We start from the raw sequence: 27,500 nt of genomic DNA, 5'->3' as shown, positions 1-27,500 counted from the left end.
GGAGCTCGTGGAATGCCTGGAGAACCTGGATCTAAGGTTAGAACATTGAAAAGCTGCACTTTACTATATATATTCAAGTCAGTCTTAAAAATGTTAACATTTCTGAAATTCTCTCTCTATACACACACACACACACACACACACACACACACACACACACACACATATGCTCCTTCTCTCTCTTTCTGTGTGTGTTGTGTATGTAGGGTGATAGAGGGTTTGATGGCCTTCCCGGTCTCCCAGGAGAGAAAGGACACAGGGTAAGTGCCAGCACTGTTCATGATAAAACACACACACACACACACACACACATAAGGACATGTAAACACACACACACACACACACACACACACACACACACACACACACACACACACACACACACATAAGGACATGTAATTTATTGTATCTCTATACAGAGTGAGTTATATAAGCAGGATATCTTTAATGACACTAACCAACACTTACACTTGGCCGGACACCAGATAGAAGCATCTGTCACTTTGTCTGCGACATCAGGACAGGATCGTATCCGTCATCACTCTGTTAATCAGCCAACTGTAGAGTATTAATCTGAGGAGTGTTTCTGATGATCGAGTTCATGTGTATGCAGCTCGTGACATTTCAGAGCTGAACAGTGCTGCTTTGTGCTGCAGGTGAACGAGACGCAGGCTTTTATCAGCTTACCTACGAAAACGTCCTTGCAGGATTTACAGGACGTGTAATAAAGGAAGGTCTCTTCAGACACCTTAAATATAGCCTTTTTTTCATAAGTTAAGACAGATTGTATTCTTAGATTTGGATTTTGAACTGAGGGGCAGTCGGAAATGTGCTTTTTTACAGAATTATGTTAACATACAGGGTTTTTCCTGGGTCAGAATTGGTCTTCGGTGGTGTCTGACCCACATGGTCATCCACACACAGCGTAATTTTAGTGTAATTTTAAAAATAATACTGTAATTTTTTACCATATAAAATGTAATAAAATTAGCAGCTAGCTACTGTAGCAACAGCTTGCTTTGTGCTTTGATCTAGTTTCATCTCCCTTCAGTCTAACTTGAAACTAAATGATTTAATAGGTCATTTACTACACATTGTCATAGGCCTGTACATACTGTGGGTTATTAAGGCTACATTTTACTACACACTCTTGCTAAATGGGGTAAACACACTTACATTCTCAGTTCAGATGTGCATGTTCTTCTAAAAAATAATGATTTGTTATACACCGATTCAGACACTGACGGCAGACCGACTGCTTTAACCGTTCATTATAACGAATCGGCTCATAGGAGTCATTAGGTCGTGCATCGGACCTTAGCTGACGTGTTGTGTGGGAATCCTGGCTGTTAGGACATTGCGAAACTGTGCTCGTTTTCTCCGTCACTCCGTCAGTAGCCTGCTTCACTCACAAAACCCAATAACTAAGGCTTTGGCGGGACAAAAAATCATTTTGGTGGCCGCCAAAAACATTTGTATGAAAAATCTATGAAAATGTATGAAAAACCCTGACATTATTTTAGTTGAACCGTAATAAACATTACCTCATGCCGTGTGTTACATTGTAACATCTTTACCTCATACCGTGTGTTACATTGTAACATCTTTACCTCATACCGTGTGTTACATTGTAACATCTTTACCTCATAGCGTGTATTACATTGTAACATCTTTACCTTGTAGCGTGTATTACATTGTATCATCTTTACCTTGTAGCGTGTATTACATTGTATCATCTTTACCTCGTAGCATGTGTTACATTGTAACATCTTTACCTCGTAGCGTGTGTTACATTGTAACATCTTTACCTTGTAGCATTTGTTACATTGTAACATCTTTACCTTGTAGCGTGTTACATTGTAACATCTTTACCTTGTAGCGTGTTACATTGTAACATCTTTACCTTGTAGCGTGTGTTACATTGTAACATCCTTACCTTGTAGCATTTGTTACATTGTAACATCTTTACCTTGTAGCATTTGTTACATTGTAACATCTTTACCTTGTAGCATTTGTTACATTGTAACATCTTTACCTTGTAGCGTGTATTACATTGTAACATCTTTACCTTGTAGCGTGTATTACATTGTATCATCTTTACCTCGTAGCGTGTGTTACATTGTAACATCTTTACCTTGTAGCGTGTTACATTGTAACATCTTTACCTTGTAGCGTGTATTACATTGTATCATCTTTACCTCGTAGCATGTGTTACATTGTAACATCTTTACCTTGTAGCGTGTTACATTGTAACATCTTTACCTTGTAGCGTGTATTACATTGTATCATCTTTACCTCGTAGCATGTGTTACATTGTAACATCTTTACCTCGTTGCGTTTGTTACATTGTAACATCTTTACCTCGTAGTGTGTTACATTGAAACATCTTTACCTCGTAGCGTTTGTTACATTGTAACATCTTTACCTCGTAGCGTTTGTTACATTGTAACATCTTTACCTCGTAGCGTGTATTACATTGTAACATCTTTACCTCGTAGCGTGTATTACTGTACATTGTATCATCTTTACCTCTTAGCGTGTATTACATTGTAACATCTTTACCTCATAGTGTGTATTACATTGTATCGTCTTTAGCTTGTATATTGTATTAAATTGTAGCATATTTACCTCATAGCCTGTGTTACATTGTACATCTTTAACATGTACTACACTGTGTGTTCTGTGGCACTCTTTCTGTGTGAAATGTGATGCATGACATACGGTCAGATCAGTAATATTACATTACAAATGTGAAAATCTGGAATAGATTTTTCAGCTAATTAGTTGGGGGGTTTGGCTTTGGGCTCATATGTAATATTATTCTGCATATAAAATTTCAGGGTCTGTTTAAAGGCATAGTGTGTTTGTGTGTGTGTATGTGTGTGTGTGTGTGTGTGTGTGTGTGTGTGTGTAAACAAGCTGGAGATGAAACCCCTCCCACAGTATAGAACATTTACACATACCACAGTAATAATCCTGACCATTATTCGTCCTGACCATTTATTCGTACTTGATTATGAAGTATATTCACATCTCCTTATAATTAATGAGCCCGTTAACAGTAATAAATGGTGTGTCATTGTGATGGATTGCCTACATTTTGCTAATGGCACTGAAAACACCAGCATCCTGAGTGGCACCGAGAGCAGGAACGGATCGAGCGCTGATGTAGAGGCATTACATGAAATGAAAATCTCTCTCTCTCTCTCTCTCTCTCTCTCTCTCTCTCTCTCTCTCTCTCTCTCTCTCTCTCTCTCTCTCTTTTATTTTAGGGAGATTTTGGTCCCTCAGGACCCCCTGGTGCTCCTGGAGAGGACGGACCCCGAGTAAGTGTTTTGTTCAGAGTGTAAACTTCATATCTTCTGCTGCATTTGATTGAAACTTTAACCTCTTGTGGTGTCTCATCTCTGTAGGGAGAGGACGGAGAGATCGGACCACGAGGCTTGGCTGGAGAGAGTGTGAGTTTGCACCTTGCACACGTTTAAGACCGAACTCCCTGTTGTTGATTCCTAAACTTCCCGATCCCATATGGTATATTTAATCCGTACTGAAAAAGTTCAGGTGCAAATATACTCAACGTTGTATCACCAGTGAATTGATGAGATATAGCGATAGAAAAGGTCTAGCTAGTCTTGTAGCTAGTTCAGCTGACTTCTGGTTATAAACTTATTTACATGAACACGTGCGAGTGGATTAACTGCATCAGAGAATCTGCTCCAGAAGATGTCGAGGTTCATGTTTAAAAACATTTAGCTTTTCTGCTACTGAAGTACTTTCAGGGGTTTATTTGGGTCCAGTCCAGCATCTGAGCGCCGCTGTCTTAAACACTGTACAAAGGGAAAGGGGAGGATCCGAGCTGAGCCAAGCCGATCTGATTGGATATTGCAGCAGCTCACATAACAGATGAACAAAATATGGACCACAGACAACATGGATATTGTTTTAAACTCTGGCATGTTTTTTCCCTCAGGGTCCACGAGGTTTGCCTGGTCCCCGAGGTCCTCCGGGTCCTAACGGCCAGCCGGTCAGCTTTTATTTACACTTTTTTGTACACTTTGCTTAGTGCTTTATATTTATTTATTTTTTGTTAGCTCAATGCTAATCTCATGTGATGGCGCTCTATAGGGTGTAGCTGGTGTGGATGGTCCTCAAGGTCAGAAAGGAAACATGGTAAGACTTTAATTACATTTTAGCTAAACATTATATCATCATTTACTGAATTCTATTTATAAATTGTATTCACGTCACAAATGCTATCAAAATAAAGTGCAGACATCTGAGTTTATTAGCATAATAGGGTGTTGTAAAGGTGTAATGGTTGTAAATTAATAAATTAAAATGATTAAGAATGAAAGGAAAGGTGTAGAAGACAGTAGTGAGAGAGAGAGAGAGAGAGAGAGAGAGAGAGAGAGAGAGAGAGAGAGAGAGAGAGAGCGGCTCTGCTGTATGGGTTAGAGACTGTAGCAGTGAGGAAAAGACATGAGGCAGAGATGGAGGTAGCAGAGATGAGGATGTTGAGGTTCTCTTTAGGAGTGACGAGGATGGACAGGATTAGGAACGGCTCAGGAGCTCAGGTTGGCTGTTTTGGGGACAAGGACAGAGAGACTAGATTGAGATGGTTTGGACATGTACAGAGGAGGGAGATGGTTATATTGGTAGAAAGATGTTGGAGATGGAGCTGCAGGTAAGAGGTCAAGAGGAAGGACAAAGAGAAGATATATGGATGTGTTAAATGAGGACATGAAGGTAACTGGTGTGAGAGTCGAGGATGATGAGGATAGAGTTAGGTGGAGACAGATGATTTACTGTAATGACCCCTAACGAGAAAAGACAACAGAAGAAGAAGAAAAAAAGGAGTTAAAATGATTAAAATTGATTCAGTCACCTTCACTGATGAAAGTCATTTAAAAATATATGAGAAATAAACTTGAGATTATTTGCATATTACTGTACTAGCCTTAGATTTACTAACGTGAAATAAATGCAGCATTTTACGACCCTATAGATTGTTTTAAATGTTAATAAATTTGATAAAGAAAGAAACTGTAAGCATCAGTGAAAGATCAGGATTTAGCATGTTCAGTGCTAACTAGGCATGAAGGAAACCAGGTAATGGTTTAAAATGTCATGGTATAAAAACACAAAGGCAGCTGTTTGGATCACTGTACAAACCTGATCACCTCATGTTAGGGGGAGATCCTTTACATGTCTTTCTCTCTCTTTTTTTTTTCAAAGGGACCTCAAGGAGAACCAGGTCCTCCTGGTCAGCAGGGAATCCCAGGAACACAGGTGAGGTTACGTTTAACACTCAGGACCTGTGAGGAATCTCACCTGCATGTCTGGAGTCATTATTTACTTTGTGAAGATCGGTTTTAATTATTTGTAAAAATGCTAAAGAAATTTCTACCAACTAAATTAAACTGTAAAAACATTTAATGTTGTGTGGGAAGCAAAATATTTATTTATTTATTCATTTATTCATTGATTCATTCATTCATCTATCTATCTATCTATCTATCTATCTATCTATCTATCTATCTATCTATCTATCTATCTATCTATCTATCTATTTATTTATTTATATTTATCTGCAGTTCATATAAAAATACTTTAAAGCATATAGCAGTTATTTTGTATTAGTATTAATAATAAGAATAATAAGAATAAGAATAAGAATAAGAATAAGAATAAGAAGAATTATTTATTATTATTATTATTATTATTATTATTATTATTATTATTATTATTATTATTGATGATTCTCTACTACACATGGTTCAATACATCCAGGTTCTAATTAACACACACACACACACACACACACACACACACACACACACACACACACACACACACACACACACACACACACACACACACACAGGCACACACACATGCACACACACTCTCTCACACACACACATCACAGGCTGTTCATTGGCTCACTTTCTCTCTCCTACAGGGGCTCCCTGGACCCCAAGGGCCAATCGGACCACCAGGAGAGAAAGTAAGTCCTGTTGATGACATCATCACCCTGTTCTGCTTACATCACCTTCTGCTCTTCAGATGGAATATCACAGAAACCAACTAGGAACAACCCAGCAATCACCTGGAATATCATAGTAACCACCAAGTGGTTCAAACTAGAAACACTCTAGCAACCAAAACCAAACATCACAACCACCTAGCAACACCGTAGAAATCACAAATATTGTAGCAACCATGACCACCTTTAATACCACGAATCAACACCTCAGCAAACAACTTGAATATCATAGAAAGCACCAGAAACACCATACCAGCTAATTGGATTACCATTTAAACACTTAGCAACACCTGAGAAACCACCTGGAATACAATAGCAACCACGAAGCTACACCCTAGCAACCACTTGGAATACCATAGCAACCACAAAGCTACACCCTAGCAACCACTTGGAATACCATAGCAACCACAAAGCTACACCTTAGCAACCACTTGGAATACCATAGCAACCACAAAGCTACACCTTAGCAACCACTTGGAATACCATAGCAACCATGAAGCTACATCCTAGCAACCACTTGGAATACCATAGCAACCACAAAGCTACACCCTAGCAACCACTTGGAATACGATAGCAACCACAAAGCTGCACCTTAGCAACCACTTGGAATACCATAGCAACCACAAAGCTACACCCTAGCAACCACTTGGAATACCATAGCAACCACAAAGCTACACCCTAGCAACCAATTGGAATACGATAGCAACCACAAAGCTGCACCTTAGCAACCACTTGGAATACCATAGCAACCACAAAGCTACACCCTAGCAACCACTTGGAATATCATAGCAACTATATAGTAAAACCTTAGCAACACCACTCAACAAGCAATTTGAGTGTCGTGGCAACCACTTAGCAACACCCTGGAAATTAATGTAGTATCATGTAGCAAGCATCCCTTCTACCACATGAGGTATCACATTATCCACATAGCAACCATGTGGAACATTGGTGAGCCGTGTGAACAGCAGAACAGCAGAGAAGCCATCGCACAATTCCATAAAAACACCTAGAATAGCAGACTGACCACCTAGCAAAATGCTAACAACTGACTGGTTCTCCATAGGAACCACCTAGCAACAAATAGACAGCAAATGGAACATCATAGCAACCACCACCACCTAGTTACAGCCTAGAAACCATCTGGAGATCCATTCTCTCATCTCTTTCACCAATTTAATCTTTAGACATTAAAATATTTAGCTCTTTAAACTTACATTTTTGTTCTTTATTATTTTATGTAGTGGTTGTCATGGTAAATTTTAAACGCTCTCCCCGCCCCCCTCTTACAGGGTCCTCAGGGTCGTTCTGGCCTGCCTGGATTACCTGGTTCCGATGGACCTCCTGTAAGTATCACACGCTCACACACACACACACACACACACACACACACACACACACACACACACACACACACACACACACACATTCTTACTAACAGTTATTATTGTGCTATACTGAATATGCTTTAACGATTAATAATTCAATATTTGCATCATCATTCCAAATCAAAATAAAACATCTGGAAACATCTGGTCAATTTTTAGTCAGTATTGTCTAGACTAAAAATGCATAATGTAGCATTTAATATAATACTCATCGAAGCAGCTGAGCAAATGTGTGCAAAAAGGTGAGACGAGTCTGTATATGTAAAGTTTTTCGTCTGTTTCAGGGTCATCCGGGAAAAGAGGGACCTCCTGGAGAGAAAGGAGCTCTGGTAAGATCTGATCTGCAGCAGCTAATATATATTCCATCATAACTCATAAATAATGTGCGGTGAATTTAGCACAGTGTTCATACAGATATGATAAATAAACAGCTAGAGTGAGGAACTATAAATATTAACCTCCTTATTAAAGTCATCTCTGTAGAAGCATTAACAGCTTTCTGATATACAAATATATATTTTGTAAATGCTCAGTATAGGTGAATATGCAAATTAGCAACAATTGGCCTGATATTGATAGTTTAGCTATCTGGTCTAGCTAAAGCCATTTAAATAAATTAAATTATACGTTAAGTTTAATCCTGGTGGATTGTTGCAAACGTTAGCCGAGTTAATTAATTTTTCTTTCTTGTTTCATTTTCAAGCTGCTGATTGTCATCCTTTAATCTCATATGTTGCTCATTTACATTCAGTTCTATCGCTTACATTAAAATAATTAAAAATGACACGATAATCATTTAATAAAACACTCAAGAAATGCATTTGTGTTTAAAACGTTAAATTTGCACAAAATGACATACTTTCATTGGCTAATAAGTTCCTTAACAATTAATTATATTAATGCAGTTGAAAGATACTTCTTAAATTATTATTTTTTTATTTTTACTTTTATTATTTCCTAAGAATTCATAAAAAAAATCACATATTATTAAACATATCTAATAAATATCTACAGACAGTGACATGGAAATAAGGGAAGAGAAATGGACTGATTTGATGATTATTGTTTACTTTAATGTTTATTTATCCTTACATGCAAATTCCTATGTTTTAAAGATTAATATAAGAGGATTCTGATACTGATCGTTTGTTTGAATCTTTTCTCTGTTTTTAGGGTCAGGTTGGGCCTCAGGGGCCGATCGGATATCCAGGACCTCGTGGTGTAAAGGTACAAAATAAATAAAAATTGTACAGAGCCATGAAACTCTAAATATCAGTTTAAATATCGAGTGTTTTTTACACAGGGTGCCGACGGAGTCCGAGGACTTAAAGGTGGAAAAGGAGAGAAGGTAAAGATCCCAATTCTGTTTCATAACAGATATATTGTTAATGTGCTTGTTAACGAGATCATCAGTTTGGGGCTTTAAATGATTAAATGAGTTGTTTGATTGTAAATGATTCCTCGTTTGACTCTTTGTTCATTGTAAATAATTTCAGTCTGATTATTTGTTTGTTGCGAACGATTCTTAGATTTAAGGCTTTCTTTAGTGAAAAATCATTCCTAGTGTAAAGACTTTTTAGATGTTATTCACTTGAAATGATTAATAGTTTGAGACTTTTTTTGCTTCAAAATAAATCCTTATTTTAGACTTTCTTCACTGTAAATGTTTAATTTAAATGATTCCATGATTCTCAATGATTTCATTTACAATGGATAAAGTTTACACACCCCTGCCGTTAAAATGGCAGGTTTTTGTGATATACATAAAGATAAATCATATCAGAACATTTACCATCATCGATTTAAAAGTATAATGAATAAAAGTTAAAGGAAAAACAATATTTTTTAGGGGAAACATTATTTAAAAAACTAACCAAAAAAAAAAAAAAACGACACCCAACACTAATACATCACGACATGTAAAATCTCCTTCTCCTCTGCACAACTTGTTAGATTTCATAGATTTGTTGTCTGTATATCATTTTCTGGAACAACTACAGTATAAGTGCAGTGACATGATCACAATGTAGCCTGTAGGGGGCAGCATGGTCACACATTCAACTCTCAATGCTATACTTATGCAAAAAACAAAACAAAAAAAAAAAAAACAAGAAGTAGGAAGAGTGTAAAGAATATTTTTTTTTTATAGTGTGTAAAAGCTGTTTTGTGAGTAAAATGAAATACATGAATATAAATGCTTATTTCTTCTCCTCAGGGTGAAGATGGATTCCCCGGGTTTAAAGGAGACATGGGTCCCAAAGGAGATAGAGTGAGCGCGCACACACACACACACACACACACACACACACACACACACACACACACACACACACACACACACACACACACACACACACACACGCACAATAAATTGGAAATTATAATTTTGAATTAGATTGTAAATATTTATATGTATATTATATATAGCTGCCCTGTGTGTGTGTGTGTGTGTGTGTGTGTGTGTGTGTGTGTGTGTGTGTGTGTGTGTGTGTGTGTGTGTGTGTGTGTGTGTGTGTGTGTGTGTGTGTGTGTGTGTAGGGTGAGGTCGGTTTGATTGGACCAAGAGGTGAGGATGGTCCTGAAGGTCCTAAAGGTCGCGCTGGTCCTAATGGTGAATCCGGACCCCTGGGTCCATCTGGAGAAAAGGTTTGAACTTCCAATTGCCTTCTATTATTTAAATTTATCGAATTTCATAGTAGATTATCCAGATTAAATTATAATATTATTTTCCCTTAACTCCGGTTTATAAAAAAAAACAAACAAAAAAAAAACAATCAATCCAAGCAACTGAACTTCAGAAAATTTCTGAATTCGTTTAGTGGAATTTGACGCAATGCTAGTTTTATATCATTTGGGTTTAATCAGTTTTTTAGAAAGTTTGTGAGGCTGCTGCATCAGAGAAGCTCCTCTTTGAGAAATAGTGGAAATAGAAATAATTTGTTGAAATGATGTAATCTGGAGCTGATGGAGCTGAATTAAATTGATGACGATCTTCTGGTCTTTTCCGTCAGGGTAAACTTGGAGTTCCTGGACTGCCTGGATATCCAGGACGACAGGGACCGAAGGTACGTCTACGTCCACTTCATACTTGTTCTAATTTAGTGTACAGTCTCAGTGTTCTCTGGAGCACAACCAGGGATTATGAGTTAGAGCTTAGGAGTTAGAGATTAGGGATTATGAGTTAGGGATTATGAGTTAGAGATTAGGGATTATGAGTTAGAGATTAGGGATTATGAGTTAATGATTATGAGTTAGAGATTAGGGATTAATTAGGGATTAATTAGGGATGAAATAATCAATTAGGGATTAGATATTAAAGGTTATGGATTAGTACCAAGGGTTTGGTGATTAGGGATTTTTTTTGGTTTTGGGATTATGAACTAGGGATTGTTGCTAAGGGATTAGGGATTAGTTCATCCCAGTGGAGGTCTTTGTTACATCACTGCAGACAAAATTCAAAATTCTACTAATGCGTTGTAACTAATACATAGTGTGTGTTCAAGTATTTTTCCCCCTGTGATTGGGAAACTCATTTAGACCTCTTCTGATCGATTGGTGCTTGCTGAAGAGTAGACATCTAGTCAAAAGTTTGTGCACCCTTTAGATCATTAATGTTTTATTTCTATATAGAAAATCATAGTCATGTAGTAAAAAAAAGAGTTAAAACTAAAGTGTGAAGCATTTTTCTGATGAAGCTCTGCACCTCTCATGAAGAAATGATCTTACAGAAATAAATGTAGACCTGGACATTGATAGCCTTAGAAACTCATTTTAACTATAAGCTTTTATCAGAACAAATAAAAAAATACAATCAGGTGAGTGTCCAAACTTTTGACTGGTAGAGTCTCTTTTTTTAAAGAAGCAAATCTAAAATGTTTCACAAGCAAATGGAGAATGAAATCAAAATAAAAAATAAATCACAAGCCTCTTTTTTATGACCACGTCGTAGCTTCGGCAGCTTTATGCTAAGAGGCATTGCCAAGAAAAGTATGCGCTCTACCTCCCTTCTCTCTCTCTCTCTCTCTCTCTCTCTCTCTCTCTCTCTCTCTCTCTCTCTCTCTCTCTCTCTCTGCTCTCGTTCTTACTAAATGTAAGGCTTTCATCAGCCAGGTCGTGTTTTCTACATCACAGCAGGAGAAAGCGAGAGTGAGAGAGAGAGAGAGAGATGGATGAGAGAAGAGATTGCTGTAGAGTTTGATTTCCCATCACCCCCACAGGCTAAATTTCCATGAGCTGTCATTGCACAGAGTTTCAGTGTTTATCTCAGAGGTGGTGTTCAGGTGCTGTTGTTGATTCCGTAAAACAGTGTGTGAGCTAAATCACAGCATCGGTGTGTTGTGTGTTGTGTGTTGTGTAAATGAAGGAGGCTTTAACATTGCGTTGATTTGTTTTCTCTGCTCCAAATAATGCTGGCGTGAACGGAGAGCAGGGGTAAGATCGTCCTCGTTCAGTCAAACACGAAGCATGCACAGACCTCCTTTTTAGCCACCTGTATCATGTGCGTTTGTGTGTGTGTGTGTGTGTGTGTGTGTGTGTGTGTGTGTGTGTGTGTGTGTGTGTGTTTATATCTCCATATTTTTACCTTGTGGTGAAATTTACCTGGTCCACAAAGCTGCAGCTAAAAGACTGATAAGGTTAGGTGTAGGATTTTAGGTGTTAAATAGCTGCAATAATAAGTGTTTGTGTGTGTGTGTGTGTGTGTGTGTGTGTGTGTGTGTGTGTGTGTGTGTGTGTGTGTGTGTGTGTGTTTGTGTGTGTGTGTGTGTGCGCGCATTTGTGCATGTCTGTTTCTTGACATTTATCAACAACTTGATCAGAGGCTAGTAAATCAGCAACTTGATTTGTTAACCTAAAACTTATCACTCCAGCTACTAGCTAGCTAACCACTAACTCTTACATCATCAAGCAAAAGCAGGAAATTTAGATTAACTGCTTCGATCCAGTGAATCTCAGTGAGTTTATTCACTACAAATATATATGAAAGCTTCTTAATTGCCACTTAATAGCACTATATAAGTTGTCTGTTCTTTTATTTTCTTTTGCACCACAAGGGGGCACATTGTAATTGCCTCTTTAGCAATTCTGTTGTAGTAGCACGGTGTCGTCTCTGATTCCTGCACTGCATGCAAAAACTGTTCCTGGAACTAAGCTAGCATGAAAAAAGGGATTGATTGATTTCTCGTACAGGATACAGACTTCATTCTTAGTCAAAAAGAAGTCCATTAGAGATGAGAGATTCAACAGTGTGAATTTTTCCAATAAGAAAATAAATGTTATCACACAGAAATGAGGTTAATTCACTGAAGTATCTGTTTCCTATTGCATCTCATTCAAAAAGACTTGAGATTTTTTTTTCCTTGCAGAGGTTAAATCTGTGCAAATGTTTCGCTAATAAGAGAAAAATGTTCATCTATTTGAATTATTACTCATATTGATTTTAGTGAAATAATCATGATATGATAAACTGTTGGCTATCAGTATCATGTATTTTTTATCGTGTAAAGGGTTTTCAGGTATAAACAACTTTCCCTGGTTTTACTAGCTTACATTTTATGATGCTAATTATAATTAACGACAGATGACGTTTAATTTTTGTATTCGTGTTTCACCGTAGTATTGTGTACATTTTTAAAAGCGTGTAATCGTGTCAGTTGTATTTGAATGAGCCACAATCCCACTCGTGTTATCTCTCTGATCCGCAGGGCTCGTCTGGATTCCCAGGATTCCCAGGAACTAACGGAGAGAAAGGAGCCAGAGTAAGATGAGATTTGTGCATGAAATTGCATGTGCACCATGACACACACACTCACACACGAGGGGTTCATTGATTCCCATCATGAAGGGATTTATAACGAAAACACAGACGCTGATCGATACTCGAGAACAAAAGACGCTGAATCACAAAACCAGAAGAAAAAGTCGATCGGTTTTGGGGAGGTTGAAAAGTCAAATGTCGGGCCTTGCTGGACGCAATATGTGCTTATTTATACTGAATATACACACACACACACACACACACACACACACACACACACACACACACACACACACACAAACACAGGCTTCACATGGGACTGTAGCCAGTGTTTACACACAGTACGCTAGCATTCGTGCCATCACAGATGCGGCTGCTGTAGAGCAGTTAATTAAGATTTAAGTTTTTCTCCAGGGTTTTATCTTCTAAACTCGGCCGATTTCATCAACAAGATGTAAATGATGTAAAAAAAATGTAAAAAGATGTAAAAAAATCTTTATTAAAAAAATCCTGAGGTAAAATTACGAACCATTTACACCACACAGACTAGTATTGTTAGTCAATAAAAGTCACAAATCAGAATAATTTCCCTTCAATGCTAACAGTTTTCATCTTGACCGACTAATACATTATTAGTCCTTCAGTCCACCCCTAACTTGTGCTTATTTACAATGCTAACTTAGTTTGCTTTCTAAAATCTCCACAGGAGGTTATTTCTAGATGCCTAATTTATTAGCATGGTAAACTTAGCAATGTAGTTATAGCTAAGCGCTTATTACAGTAAAGTTATCAGTCAAAGCAAAGTTATTATAGAGCAAAAATTAACTCAGAAAATAATTTCTAGCTAGTTTTTACAGGTTATCACGAGTTTTGTTTAGTGAACTAAAGTTACATCGGATTTATGAAGAGAAGAAACATCAGCTAAATATTTCTATCTAGCAAACATCATAAGCAGACATTGTTACAAGGCTAAATTTACCACAGGAATTTATTTATAGCAAGCTAAAGTTACCAGAGAAGGGCATAACTGATTAGCAAAAGTTACAACAGCGCTAATAATATAAATTTAGCAAAAAAGATTATTGCTAAGCAGCAAAAATTACCACAGAAGGTTGTTGCTTATGAGTTAATACATAATATTATTAATTTGCTAAAATCACAGGAAGTTATCTCTCACCAGCAGTGTTGTATAAAGTACTAGAAAGCAATACTTGAGTAAAAGTACAAGTATCCTACTAGAAAAAGACTTCGGTAGAAGTGAAAGTCACCTTTTAGAATATTACTCAAGTAAAAGTCTTAAAGTATCTGATATTTACTGTACTTAAGTATCAAAAGTCATTTTCTGATATTTAATGTACTTAAGTATTTGAAGTAAAAGTAAAAAGTAAAATTTCAGTGATTTTCGGTAGAGCAGGGGCGGTGGTTTCATCTTTAGGGGTTTTAGCCCTCAGTGAGAATTTAAAACAAGAAGAGTTTATATTATACTGTATATTATATGACTACATAGTAAGTGAAAAGTTATGGTATTATTTAAAATGGTAAAAGTGGACACCAAAATTTTATTCATGATGCCAATCTTGAATCAAATCAGTTCATGTATGTGTGCATTCTCTACAAACAGTGTGTTCGATGAATGCAGTCATTAATAAAAAAAATATTCACAAGACAAAGACCAAATCAGTAAATGTTATTTTTATTGAGTATTTAATGGATTTTTTTGCATTAATATTTTGTTTGTGCTACAACTCTGGTAATAAGAATAGTGACATTTCACTGCTTTTGGTTGCCGTCTTTGCGGCTTTCAGCCGATAACGTTATAGATAAACGCCACCAGCTCTGACTGCGCGTGCACGCTGCGCGTACCTGTGCTTCTCCGTAGCGCGCGCGGACGTGCGTAATGCAATCTAGGAGCAGTGATTCGCCAAACCTCCCTTATTACAGTCACACACATTTCTTATGATTTTATTTTGCAGTAACGGGTAAAGAAGACGCTTAGTGTAAATATAACGGAGTAAAAGTATACATTTTATCTAATGTAGTGGAGTAAAAGTGAAAGTTGACATAAATTTAAATAGCGAAGTAAAGTACAGATACGTGAAATTTCTTCTTAAGTACGGTAACGAAGTATTTTTACTTCGTTACATTACAACACTGCTTACCAGCTAAAAGAGCTTATTGCTAGCTAGCTAGAATTAGTTTTTGTTAGCTAGCTAGCTAGCTAACTTTAGTTAATTACAGCCGGCTATTTTTATATATTAAAATAAGAAAATATTGTAAAGCCGTAAATGTTTTTCGCCTCGTTTTTTTTAATAAATGAAAGACCTTAAACTTGCTGAGTTTTACTGTGAGTCTTTAATGAGTTCACTTTGGCAGACGACTTGCAGAGTTTTATTCAGCACAATCGTTTAATCAGGACGACGTTTTCTAACTTTGTGAGAACACAAAATGTAAACAGACACCGGTTGTTATTTTCACTAGCGATGTCCGAGAATCAGATTCATCTGTCAATAATGTTTAATGCTTTAGTAAAACGCCAAACATAAGGCAAAATACCATGCGATACACTCGCAATCTGTTCAGGAAGAGACAGCAGGCGGTTAATGTCCTGTGTGTGTGTGTGTGTGTGTGTGTGTGTGTGTGTGTGTGTGTGTGTGTGTGTGTGTGTGTGTGTGTGTGTGTGTGTGTGTGTGTGTGTGCCAGCTTGGCATCTTCTCAGCCGAGCTCTTTGCCAAAACTATATTGAACCCCATCATTGAAATTCTCCACACTCACTTCTATTTCTTTTTGAAAGGGTGTTGCAGGGAAATCCGGTCCAAGGGGACAGCGAGGTCCAACGGTAGGCTGAATGTCCATGTGTTCAGTATACATATATGTTAGTCTGATTAAGCATTGAACAAATATTTACATTTTGAATAAGTCACATCCCTCTCACACCTCCATCACTGTCACACCTCCATCACTGTCACACCTCCATCACTGTCACATCCCCATCACTCTCACACCTCCATCACTGTCACACCTCCATCACTGTCACATCCCCATCACTCTCACACCTCCATCACTGTCACATCCCCATCACTCTCACACCTCCATCACTGTCACATCCCCTTCACTGTCACACCTCCATCACTGTCACATCCCCATCACTGTCACACCTCCATCACTGTCACATCCCCATCACTCTCACACCTCCATCACTCTCACACCTCCATCACTGTCACACCTCCATTACTGTCACATCCCCATCACTCTCACACCTCCATCACTCTCACACCTCCATCACTGTCACACCTCCATTACTGTCACATCCCCATCACTCTCACACCTCGATCACTGTCACATCCCCATCACTCTCACACCTCCATCACTGTCACATCCCCATCACTCTCACACCTCCATCACTGTCACACCTCCATCACTCTCACATCCCCATCACTGTCACACCTCCATCACTGTCACATCCCCATCACTCTCACACCTTCATCACTCTCACATCCCCATCACTGTCACACCTCCATCACTGTCACACCTCCATCACTCTCACATCCCCATCACTGTCACACCTCCATCACTGTCACATCCCCATCACTCTCACACCTCCATCACTGTCACCTCCCCATCACTCTCACACCTCCATCACTGTCACATCCCCATCACTCTCACACCTCCATCACTGTCACATCCCCATCACTCTCACACCTTCATCACTCTCACATCCCCATCACTGTCACACCTCCATCACTGTCACACCTCCATCACTCTCACACCTCCATCACTGTCACATCCCCATCACTCTCACACCTCCATCACTGCCACATCCCCATCACTCTCACACCTCCATCACTGTCACACCTCCATCACTGTCACATCCCCATCACTCTCACACCTTCATCACTGTCACACCTCCATCACTCTCACATCCCCATCACTCTCACATCCCCATCACTGTCACACCTCCATCACTGTCACATCCCCATCACTCTCACACCTCCATCACTGTCACATCCCCATCACTCTCACACCTCCATCACTGTCACATCCCCATCACTCTCACACCTTCATCACTGTCACACCTCCATCACTGTCACACCTCCATCACTGTCACATCCCCATCACTCTCACACCTCCATCACTGTCACATCCCCATCACTCTCACACCTCCATCACTGTCACATCCCCATCACTCTCACACCTCCATCACTGTCACATCCCCATCACTCTCACACCTCCATCACTGTCACATCCCCATCACTCTCACACCTCCATCACTGTCACATCCCCATCACTCTCACACCTCCATCACTGTCACATCCCCATCACTCTCACACCTCCATCACTGTCACATCCCCATCACTCTCACACCTCCATCACTGTCACATCCTCATCACTCTCACACCTCCATCACTGTGAATCCTCCATCACTCTGACTTACTGACATAAAGACTACGCCTCTTTACTTAACAATGATAGACATTAATAAAACACCTCCTTCATTTACACAAACAGACACATAGGCCACACCTTCTTCAGTGATGCTGACAGCTTCTACATTAATTCACACTAAGCCACACCCCCTTTTATTACACCTCTTCCATTAACAGACACAAATTCTATAACTCCTTCATTTACACTTACACACCCAGAGGCCACGCCTTCTTTTCTGTCACTGACACGCATAACAGAGGGTGTGTAATATAATCACATGTCTGCATGATGTTTTATACGGTAATATAACGTTATATTAGTTTGTGTATGATATATTATTGTATATAATTCATCCTCATGGTAGAGTTTGTGTGTGTGATGAAATCAGGGTCCTCGAGGTGCTCGGGGTGCCAGAGGTCCGACTGGGAAGCCAGGTCCAAAGGTAACAACACACATCTTTAACGTTGTTCATTTGCATATTTCTGCATATTTTGTGTGCCAAGCCGATCTCTCTCTCTCTCTCTCTCTCTCTCTCTCTCTCTCTCTCTCTCTCTCTCTCTCTCTGTCTCTCTCCCTTTCAGGGTACAGCGGGTAACGATGGTCCAGCTGGCCCTCCCGGAGAGAGAGTAAGTACTACCCATAATGCACTGCAGCAGGGTCTACACATTAGCTTTGCATGTAGACCAGAGGCAAACATTTATTATTTGTCTCCAGGAGCTCCTATTGCAGATTTATGAAGGGATTTATTTACTATGGCGTCAGGCTCATCTCCTATTCAGGAAAACATCCTGTCCTCACTTCCCTTTGCTACTTGTTCAAGGAATAATACATGCTGCCGTGGCACACGGTTGTCCCTTTTCAAATCATATATCAAATAATAATAATAACAATAACAATACCGGTACATTTGTTTCAAGGTGTGTGTTTCAGCTACACGTTCTCACTCTTTAAGAAGCGTAAGAGAACAGGGAAAGTTTGTGACCATGCAGTACACTCGCCGCTTAGTTGGATGAATTCGGGATAACTTTGTTGCTAGGCAACAGAAACATCCGGAAATCGTGATGAAGCTTCTAAACTACGGCATAATGACCTTTTGTCTGTATAAACAAAACACACCAGTTGTAATTGGTGCAAATTGCTTTCAAGAGCGAAAACACGATGTTTAATAAAATAACATCATTTTATCGTTATTTTTATTTATATTCCCGATTAATTGTTTTTTTTTAAATTCACATCTGTACTAAAACATGGTGCGATTTGTAATGTCACATGAGTGTAAACAGGGTATCAGGGTATAATCAGCTCTCTCATTGCCTGTCAATCGTAGTGTTGCATGAAATGGAGACATCAGATCGTGCCAGTGCCATGCGGCATGTCCTGGTAATTATGGGGCCTTTTAAATAAATTAAGGCGCACCTCTTTATTAGGTACACGGTGTGGCTCGTGTCGTATTTGCATCTCATTCGCATGTCGGACATGACGATAGGTCGTGACGTGTAGATGTGTAGATGATGTCGTGGTAACTGGGCTTTCGAGAGGTGTTCTACTCTCTGACCGTGACAGCATGTGCGTTACTGTTTAACCTCATTTATCACAGACAATTCAGCTTATTAGCTAATCACCACACTGTTAATGAGTCAATTAGTGTGTGTGTGTGTGTGTGTGTGTGTGTGTGTGTGTGTGTGTGTGGGTGTGGGTGTGTGTGTGTGTGTGTGTGTGTGTGTGTGTGTGTGTGTGTGGGTGTGGGTGTGTTGGAGCTGAGATAACATTAAACACTATATAAAACAATAAAATGATCTAGCACCCTGTTATGTTGGAATCTCTGGAAGCGAGAGGATTTATCTGTGCAAGCAAGCAAATAAATAAATAAATAAATAAATAAATAAATAAATAAAGTGTGTTGTGTCATTGGTAATTTTCTGAAATTGTCTGTTTTAGGGACCCCAAGGACCTCAAGGCCCCGTCGGTTTCCCAGGACCCAAAGGTCCCCCTGTAAGTCCAGCTGTATTCCCATATCACTTCACCTTCTGTGATTTCAGATGAAATCTATGGAGAGTTTTAATATAAATGTTTAAATATTTTTAAATGTTCAACTTTTTTTTTATCTCACATATTTATTAGACCTTTTTTCCCTTGGGTTTAGAACTTGCTATGTAAAGATGTACAATTTTAAATACATTTTAAAAAGACAGAATATGATTAGAGTCTGATGAACACAGATTATTTATATATGGTGTAAAATAACTGTGTGTGTCTTTCAGGGGCCTCCAGGAAAGGACGGGTTGCCCGGACACCCGGGGCAGCGCGGTGAGACGGTGAGTTTCTGTCTGTAAATGTTTTGGACACATTCTCCCACTCTCACACACTCTCACACACTCTCACACACTCTCACACATTCTCACACACTCTCACACACTCACACACTCTCACACATTCTCACACTCTCACACACTCTCACACATTCTCACACACTCTCACACACTCACACACTCTCACACATTCTCACACACTCACACACTCTCACACATTCTCACACACTCTCACACACTCACACACTCTCACACACACTCACACACTCACACACTCTCACACATTCTCACACACTCTCACACACTCTCACACACTCTCACACATTCTCACACATTCTCACACACTCTCACACACTCACACACTCTCACACATTCTCACACACTCTCACACATTCTCACACACTCTCACACACTCTCACACACTCACACACTCTCACACATTCTCACACACTCTCACACACTCACACATTCTCACACACTCTCACACACTCTCACACACACTCACACACTCTCACACATTCTCACACACTCTCACACACTCTCACACACTAGCACACTGTCACACTCTCACACTCTCTCACACACACTCACACACACTCACACACTAGCACACTCTCACACTCTCACACACTCTCACACACACTCACACACTCTCACACACACTCACACACTCACACACTCTCACACACACTCACACACTCTCACACACTCTCACACACTCTCACACATTCTCACACACTCTCACACACTCACACACTCTCACACATTCTCACACACTCTCACACACTCTCACACACTCACACACTCTCACACACTCTCACACACACTCACACACACTCTCACACACTCTCACACACTCTCACACATTCTCACACACTCTCACACACTCTCACACACTCACACACTCACACACACTCTCACACACTCACACACTCTCACACACTCTCACACACTCTCACACACTCTCACACACTCTCACACATTCTCACACACACTCACACAATCTCACACACTCTCACACACTCTCACACACTCACACACTCTCACACATTCTCACACACTCTCACACACTCTCACACATTCTCACAAACACTCATATACACACTTTCACACACTCTCACACACTCACACATTCTCACACATTCTCACAAACACTCATATACACACTTTCACACTCTCACACACTCTCACACACTCTCACACACACATTCTCACACATTCTCACAAACACTCCTATACACACTCTCACACACTCTCACACACTATCACACACTCTCACACACTCTCACACATTCTCACACATTATCACACACTCTCACACATTATCACACATTCTCACACATTCTCACAAACACTCATATACACACTTTCACACACTCTCACACACTATCACACACTTTCACACACTCTCACACACTCTCACACACTCTCACAAACACTCACATACACACTCTCACACACTCTCACACTCACTCTGACACACTCTGACACACTCTGACACACTCACACTCGCTCTCACACACTCTGACACTCGCACTCTCACACACTGTCACACATGCCAGGATTTATTTGCAGACGAAGTCAGATGGTGCAGTAATACGAGGCTGCCGGTGCCAGCTGGCTTCCAGGAGCCCGTTTGTCACTTTAAAGAGCCACTGTTCAGCTGCGAGAGCTCTGCATGTGTAACCGCTGGTGTTTAAAAACCTCTCACACACCTGGCGCGACTTATCACTTAATGATAAAGTCGTATGGGGTTATTAGAGCAGGGAAAATGCTAAACACTGCACAGATACGAATGGGACGGATAAAAGCGGACAGCCAGAAGTCTCACCTGCGACGACGAGCTACTTACTGCGTAACTTCTGTAGAAATAGAGATCTGTTAGTGTTATTGTCAGTGTTAGTCTTTAAACATTGACTCTCCAGTTATCCAATCACCTGCTTCCAAGCTTGTCATTAGTTATAAAGGCATTTTGCTCACTCCAGTGTCCATTTTTTTTAACGTGACATACGGCTAAGTACTCAGAATTTGTTCTCTGCATTTAACCCATCCAAAGTGCACACACACAGCAATGAACACACACCGTGAACACAGGGCAGCCATTTTTTTTTAATGCTGCGGCACCCGGGGAGCAGTTGGTGGGCTTGGTGCCATCGTGACTTGAACCCACAACCTTTGGGTTATGAATCAGACTCTCTAACCATTAGGCCACGACTACCCCTGAACACATACCACACAGCAATGGGCAGCCATTTTTTTTTATATGCTCCGGTGCCCGGGGAGCAGTTGGGGGGTTCGGTGCCTTGCTCAAGGGCACCTCAGTCGTGGCCGGCCCGAGACTCGAACCCACAACCTTTGGGTTACGAATCAGACTCTCTAACCATTAGGCCATGACTGCCCCATTTATGGTGTTACTACAAGCTAGCTGGAAAAATAGTTAATTTTTCTGTTGTGTTTTTTTTCTGCACAAAGTTTCTGTGTAAAGCGTAAGTAGCCATGTGGGTTTCTAATCTGTTTATTTCATTTTATTTTATTTTATTTTTTGCTCTTATTCTAATACAAAAATCTAAAATGCATTTACTTCGGCAACAAGTATCCTCTTTTACAACGTTAGCACTCAGATCATCATGAACATTGATTTAAAATGTGTTGGGCATGAAACAACAAACACCCTGACTTCCACAGAAAGCGTTATGTCTCAGCTGAGTCAGCTGAGACTCGGTTAGGTCTCCTGATTTCCAGGATGGCGTCGGACTCTTAAAGTTCACACGTTGGCCTGGACGGAGAGTGTAAACACAACAGGCTTGAATGAAAGTTGTGATAAATCGACACGTAGTAAAAATGCACTGCTTCCTGGAAGCTCCAATCAGGACGTAACAAATCACCCCGACTCATTTGCATATTCATGAGGTAATCAGTTTTGTTCGCTAAATAATCACAATCAGTGGTGTAGTCTAGTTTTTTTGTAGTGAGTATACCGTGCCCCCCCCTCCCAGCCTCGTACGCACCCATCTTAGAGCTACACCCCATAGGCACCACCACACTCACTAATGCATAAAATATGCATCTACATGTAATTTAGAGCATTATTAAAGACTGCTTATGTGTTATCAACACTCACATTTATTATAAGCAACAAAAGTCAGTCAGCTGATAAAACCTGTGCTCCAGGTCCCATATTCATATAACATTTAAGGCTAAATGTAGCTCTTAAAGGTATAAAGTTCACCCAAAAATGAAAATCGTGTTTTTCCTCACCCTCAATTTGTTCCAAAACTGTACGAGTTTCTTTCTTCTGTTTAACACAAAAGATGATATTTTGAAAAATGACACAATTTTCATTTTTGGGTGAACTTCATACCTTTAAGAGCTACATTTAGCCTTAAATGTTATATGGATATGGGACCTGGAACACAGGTTTTATCAGCTGTCAATTTTCAATGTACATTTAAGAGTGAACGATAAACATTTGTTCAGTTTTATCACCAACACTCTTTCATTACAGAATATTATGAACTGAATGAACTGGTAGTTTACAAAGCTTTCCAAATACATCTGTACTCGGGCTGTGGGTGAAATGTCACCCGACGCCGCTGTAGCTTTAGGCGCAGGCTTCCGAAAACACTCAGAGTGTAGTTTGGGTCTGCTTTCGTTTCATATCTTCTTTTACATTAGTTAGTTAATTTCTGATTTGCGCCAAAAAACACCGCCAAGCAACTCATTTTCCTCCTCGGTAGGTGACGTCAGATCGGGTCACAGGCCACGGAAGCCCCGATGGTCCAAAAAATGTTAGTGATTCGCAATCGCGACCACAGTCTGTGTTCGCAACACAGACGGGGTGAATTTATGAATGAAAGTTCTGTCACAAAACGATATCGTTACGTATCCTCACGCTTTTTAAGTGGGTATACGGAAATCCTTGGCATTTCCTAGTGGGTATACGGCGTATACCTGCGTATCATGTGGACTACACCGCTGATCACAATCAAGTATAAATGTGAGCCGATGAGTGTGAGGCTAGAGAGATCACGTTTAAAGTCACACTGCATGAAAAGATTTTTTAATAGTTAGCACTTCGTCCATGCTAATTCTCAGCATGTAGTTCAAGTCTGTTGAGTTCACATTTAAAACAGAGGCTTTCTCAGCTCTTCGGTGTATAAACTGATTTGCTAGCTAGCCAAGTCACAGTCGAAGATTGAAATGCTAACACTTTCTTATTAAACCTCTTTTTTGAAGGGAAACTCTCTTATGCGCCTTTTCCACCGAGGCAGTTCGAGTGCTGGTTTGGAGCCAGAGCCTAATTTAGAACCAGTTCTTTCTGTTTCGACCGCCAAAGCTACTGGGGCTACTGTTAGCGCATTTGATAATGTACCTTAAGTATACTAATGTTTAAAACACTTTTACTTTACCGCGATATGATACATTATCAGCACACATGATAGTAGGTCGCTACATGCTAAGGCTAAATTTGTTTCTGTGTTAATGATAAAATAACGTTATGTACTTTATCGATTACAACCTCCGTTTATACAGATTACACGGAGCCGCACGTACACGTTTTATTCGCCGCGTTTGGATGCCGATGTAGGTTCGCAAAGCCATGAGCATTAACAGTAAAGCAACATCCGCCATTGTTGTTGTTGTGTTTGTGTTTGTCACTGCTGCGCTAACGTTGCTGGGACACGTGACACGTATACAGTGACGTCACACTCTGCTCTGTGACGGCAATCTAGCCGGTGGAAAGGCAAACCGGTTCTTAGAAGGTTCACCAATGGAACCAACTTTGAACCAGAACCAGAACCAGATTTTGGCTCTATAATTAATCGAGTAACTGAAACCCATCGGCAGAACTCTTAAAGGTTCTTTGTATCTTAGTAAGCTACAAAGGTAAGCTTAGTAGCTTAAAGGTAAGCTTGGTAAGAGAGAATGGTTCTTGCAGGGTTCCTTCAGGGCTGAATGGGTAATGAAGGTTCTTAGCTTTGTAAAATGGTTCCCTTTAAGAGTTCATTCAAAGATATGATGATGAGGAAAACTCATCATCAGGGTGAAGAGAATAATGTACGGTATGAAATTTAATATATGTCTGGGTACTGTTGTGGCTCTCGGCCATGGTCATTACACAATGGTTTAAGAACTCATTGGAGCTCTGAAAAGTTCTACTAGGAAGTTTGTAGCCCATCTGAAAGGGTTCTAAGTGGTTAAGGAGCGTTTAGACGGCTCAAAGAATGGATCGGCTGATCGACGTTTACCTGCGTTTCTTAAAGGTTTCGTACTAAGGAGATGCGAAAGACTCCTGGGGGAATCGTGAAGATGCTGCGGGTTATTTATCTGTCCCACGGCAGATTTCTTTGTACCTGTGGAGGTTTTGGATGTTCAGATCTTTAGCAAAACGAAAATACACAAACAAGACTGCTAACATCACTTCCACATTATATCTATTTAAGGATTGTTTTTACTGTGGTAAAATATTCACTTCCTCAGGTAAATATAAAATAATGTAAAACAATTTAGCTTTATAAATAAAGGCAAGTCGTGGCCTAATGGTTAGAGAGTCTGACTTGTAACCCTAAGGTTGTGGGTTCGAGTCTCGGGCCGGCCACGACTGAGGTGCCCTTGAGCAAGGCACCGAATCCGCCAACTGCTCCCCGGGCGCCGCAGCATAAATGGCTGCCCACTGCTCCGGGTGTGTGTGCGTGTGTGTGTGTGTTCACTGCTGTGTGTGTGCGTGTGTGTGTGTGTGTGTACTTTGGATGGGTCAAATGCAGAGAACGAACTCTGAGTATGGTTCACCTTATGTCACGTCACGTAAATAATTCAACAAACAAACAAACAAATAAATAAATAGGTATTATTGCTTTGTGTGCTTTTTTTATTTTAATTTATTTAATTATTTATAAATGAGGAATGGTTCCTCTCAAAGTTTCTTCCTCATATCATCTCAGGGAGTTTTTCTTTGCCATCGTCTCCTCTGGCTTGTTCATTAGGGATAAATGTTAGAGATAAATAGTATTTTTTTAAATTAATTTTAAACTATAAATGTATTATTATTATTATTTTAGATTTCTCCATATTAGCTCATAGTTTTTACGTTGTATGTAACAGGTTCTTAGAAGAAAAAAAAAGTTTTCTTAAAAAAAGTTTTCTTGCAGATTATAGATTTTATAGCTTCTTTTTTTTTATGCTAGCATCAAACGATGCTTACTAACAGAGCTAGTTAGTAAAATGAGCTGAATGTTTGCTTCCTGGTATGTTTTCTGCTTTAGCTCCTTGCATTAGCTATAAATTTCCGTTTTCTTTATACGCTAATCTTTGAGATTCAGTGGCGTTACTGAAACCCGTGTGTTACAGTTCAGAGTTATTCATTCATTTCTTTTATTTATTTGATTTTCCATTTCTGTCTGATATTACAGTGCAATCTCATGGAGCATCTTTTGTTATGCTAGCTACATTTTTACAGTTGATCCTCAGGGTCTTTTGACGGACCCCCGGGGTCATGTGTTTATGGTAATCAAGTGTTTACAAGTGTTGTCTAATGCTAACAGAACAGAGAAGCTGACTTCACCAGCACATTGATGCAGTAGTGTGTGATTATTCTGCTCTCGTTCACAGGGTTTCCAAGGTAAAACAGGTCCCCCCGGACCCGCGGGAGTCGTCGGCCCTCAGGTACAGTTTATAACTCGCGTATACAGCTTGCACCTTTTAATACGTGTCGGGATCTAAAAGGATGGGGAGCAGGTTTAAAAATGTGGACAGGGAGAAAAAAATCAATTTTCACGCTGTGGGATGAATAAATGCATGTTCCGGGTCACAGGGTCCAACCGGAGAGACTGGTCCAGTCGGAGAGAGAGGACACCCTGGACCCCCAGGACCACCTGGAGAGCAGGGACTTCCAGGTGCAGGAGGGAAAGAAGGTGCAAAGGTAAAACTCCTGTCTCCATGATAACCTGCAATCAGAACAAACAGGAAGTCGGTTGTTAAGTCTGTAGCTTTCTATACTTTATGACTTAACGGAAGCTAAAGATGAGACATGATTCAGACTCGGTTCTGTACTGAAAGATGATCTGAAATGAAAACAACATGGCCACCGGGATTAGTCATGTGTTCCTCTGAGCCTTTACCTTCATCTGCAGTCGTCCAATTTCACTCTGGTCAGCTCCATCACTTCTGCTGTCCATCAGCACTCAGCGTGTGCTCTCTCTCTCTCTCTGTCTCTCTCTCTGTCTCTCTCTCTCTGTCTCTCTCTCTGTCTCTCTCTCTGTCTCTCTCTCTGTCTCTCTCTCTGTCTCTCTCTCTCTCTCTCTCTCTCTCTCTCTCTCTCTCTCTGTCTCTCTCTCTGTCTCTCTCTCTCTGTCTCTCTCTCTGTCTTTCTCTCTCTCTCTCTCTCTCTCTCTCTCTCTCTCTCTCTCTCTCTCTCTCTCTCTCTCTCTCTCTCTCTCTCTCTCTCTCTCTCTCTCTCTCTCTCTCTCTCTCTCTCTCTCTCTCTCTCTTTCTGTCACAGGGATTTTAGTGTGTTATGGTGGACATGTGATGTGTTTAAATGGTAGACGTGTGTGGAGATAAGATGCTGTTTCCTCACA

At 40.0% G+C, this 27,500-nt stretch overlaps 1 protein-coding gene across 1 annotated transcript in view; it reads left to right on the top strand.

The window, feature by feature from the left end:
- The window catches only part of col11a1a (collagen, type XI, alpha 1a), a 102,027-nt gene that overhangs the window by 43,643 nt on the left and 30,884 nt on the right, over positions 1–27,500 (top strand). The window contains exons 17-39 of the mRNA XM_047811671.1: positions 1–36; positions 207–260; positions 3,273–3,326; positions 3,414–3,458; positions 3,971–4,024; positions 4,126–4,170; positions 5,236–5,289; positions 5,963–6,007; positions 7,339–7,392; positions 7,719–7,763; positions 8,608–8,661; positions 8,738–8,782; positions 9,650–9,703; positions 9,973–10,080; positions 10,446–10,499; positions 13,137–13,190; positions 15,981–16,025; positions 18,003–18,056; positions 18,196–18,240; positions 19,553–19,606; positions 19,876–19,929; positions 26,533–26,586; positions 26,735–26,842. The exon at positions 1–36 is cut by the window's left edge and continues 18 nt beyond it. Of these exons, the coding sequence (XP_047667627.1) occupies positions 1–36; positions 207–260; positions 3,273–3,326; positions 3,414–3,458; positions 3,971–4,024; positions 4,126–4,170; positions 5,236–5,289; positions 5,963–6,007; positions 7,339–7,392; positions 7,719–7,763; positions 8,608–8,661; positions 8,738–8,782; positions 9,650–9,703; positions 9,973–10,080; positions 10,446–10,499; positions 13,137–13,190; positions 15,981–16,025; positions 18,003–18,056; positions 18,196–18,240; positions 19,553–19,606; positions 19,876–19,929; positions 26,533–26,586; positions 26,735–26,842 (1,269 nt within the window). The remainder of the gene's footprint in view (positions 37–206; positions 261–3,272; positions 3,327–3,413; positions 3,459–3,970; positions 4,025–4,125; positions 4,171–5,235; positions 5,290–5,962; positions 6,008–7,338; positions 7,393–7,718; positions 7,764–8,607; positions 8,662–8,737; positions 8,783–9,649; positions 9,704–9,972; positions 10,081–10,445; positions 10,500–13,136; positions 13,191–15,980; positions 16,026–18,002; positions 18,057–18,195; positions 18,241–19,552; positions 19,607–19,875; positions 19,930–26,532; positions 26,587–26,734; positions 26,843–27,500) is intronic.

This window comes from Tachysurus fulvidraco, chromosome 3, assembly GCF_022655615.1.
Source record: "Tachysurus fulvidraco isolate hzauxx_2018 chromosome 3, HZAU_PFXX_2.0, whole genome shotgun sequence".
Classification (NCBI taxonomy): domain Eukaryota; kingdom Metazoa; phylum Chordata; class Actinopteri; order Siluriformes; family Bagridae; genus Tachysurus; species Tachysurus fulvidraco.
The sequence above is the reverse complement of the archived record's forward strand: the minus strand, read 5'-3'. Positions and strand labels throughout refer to the sequence as shown.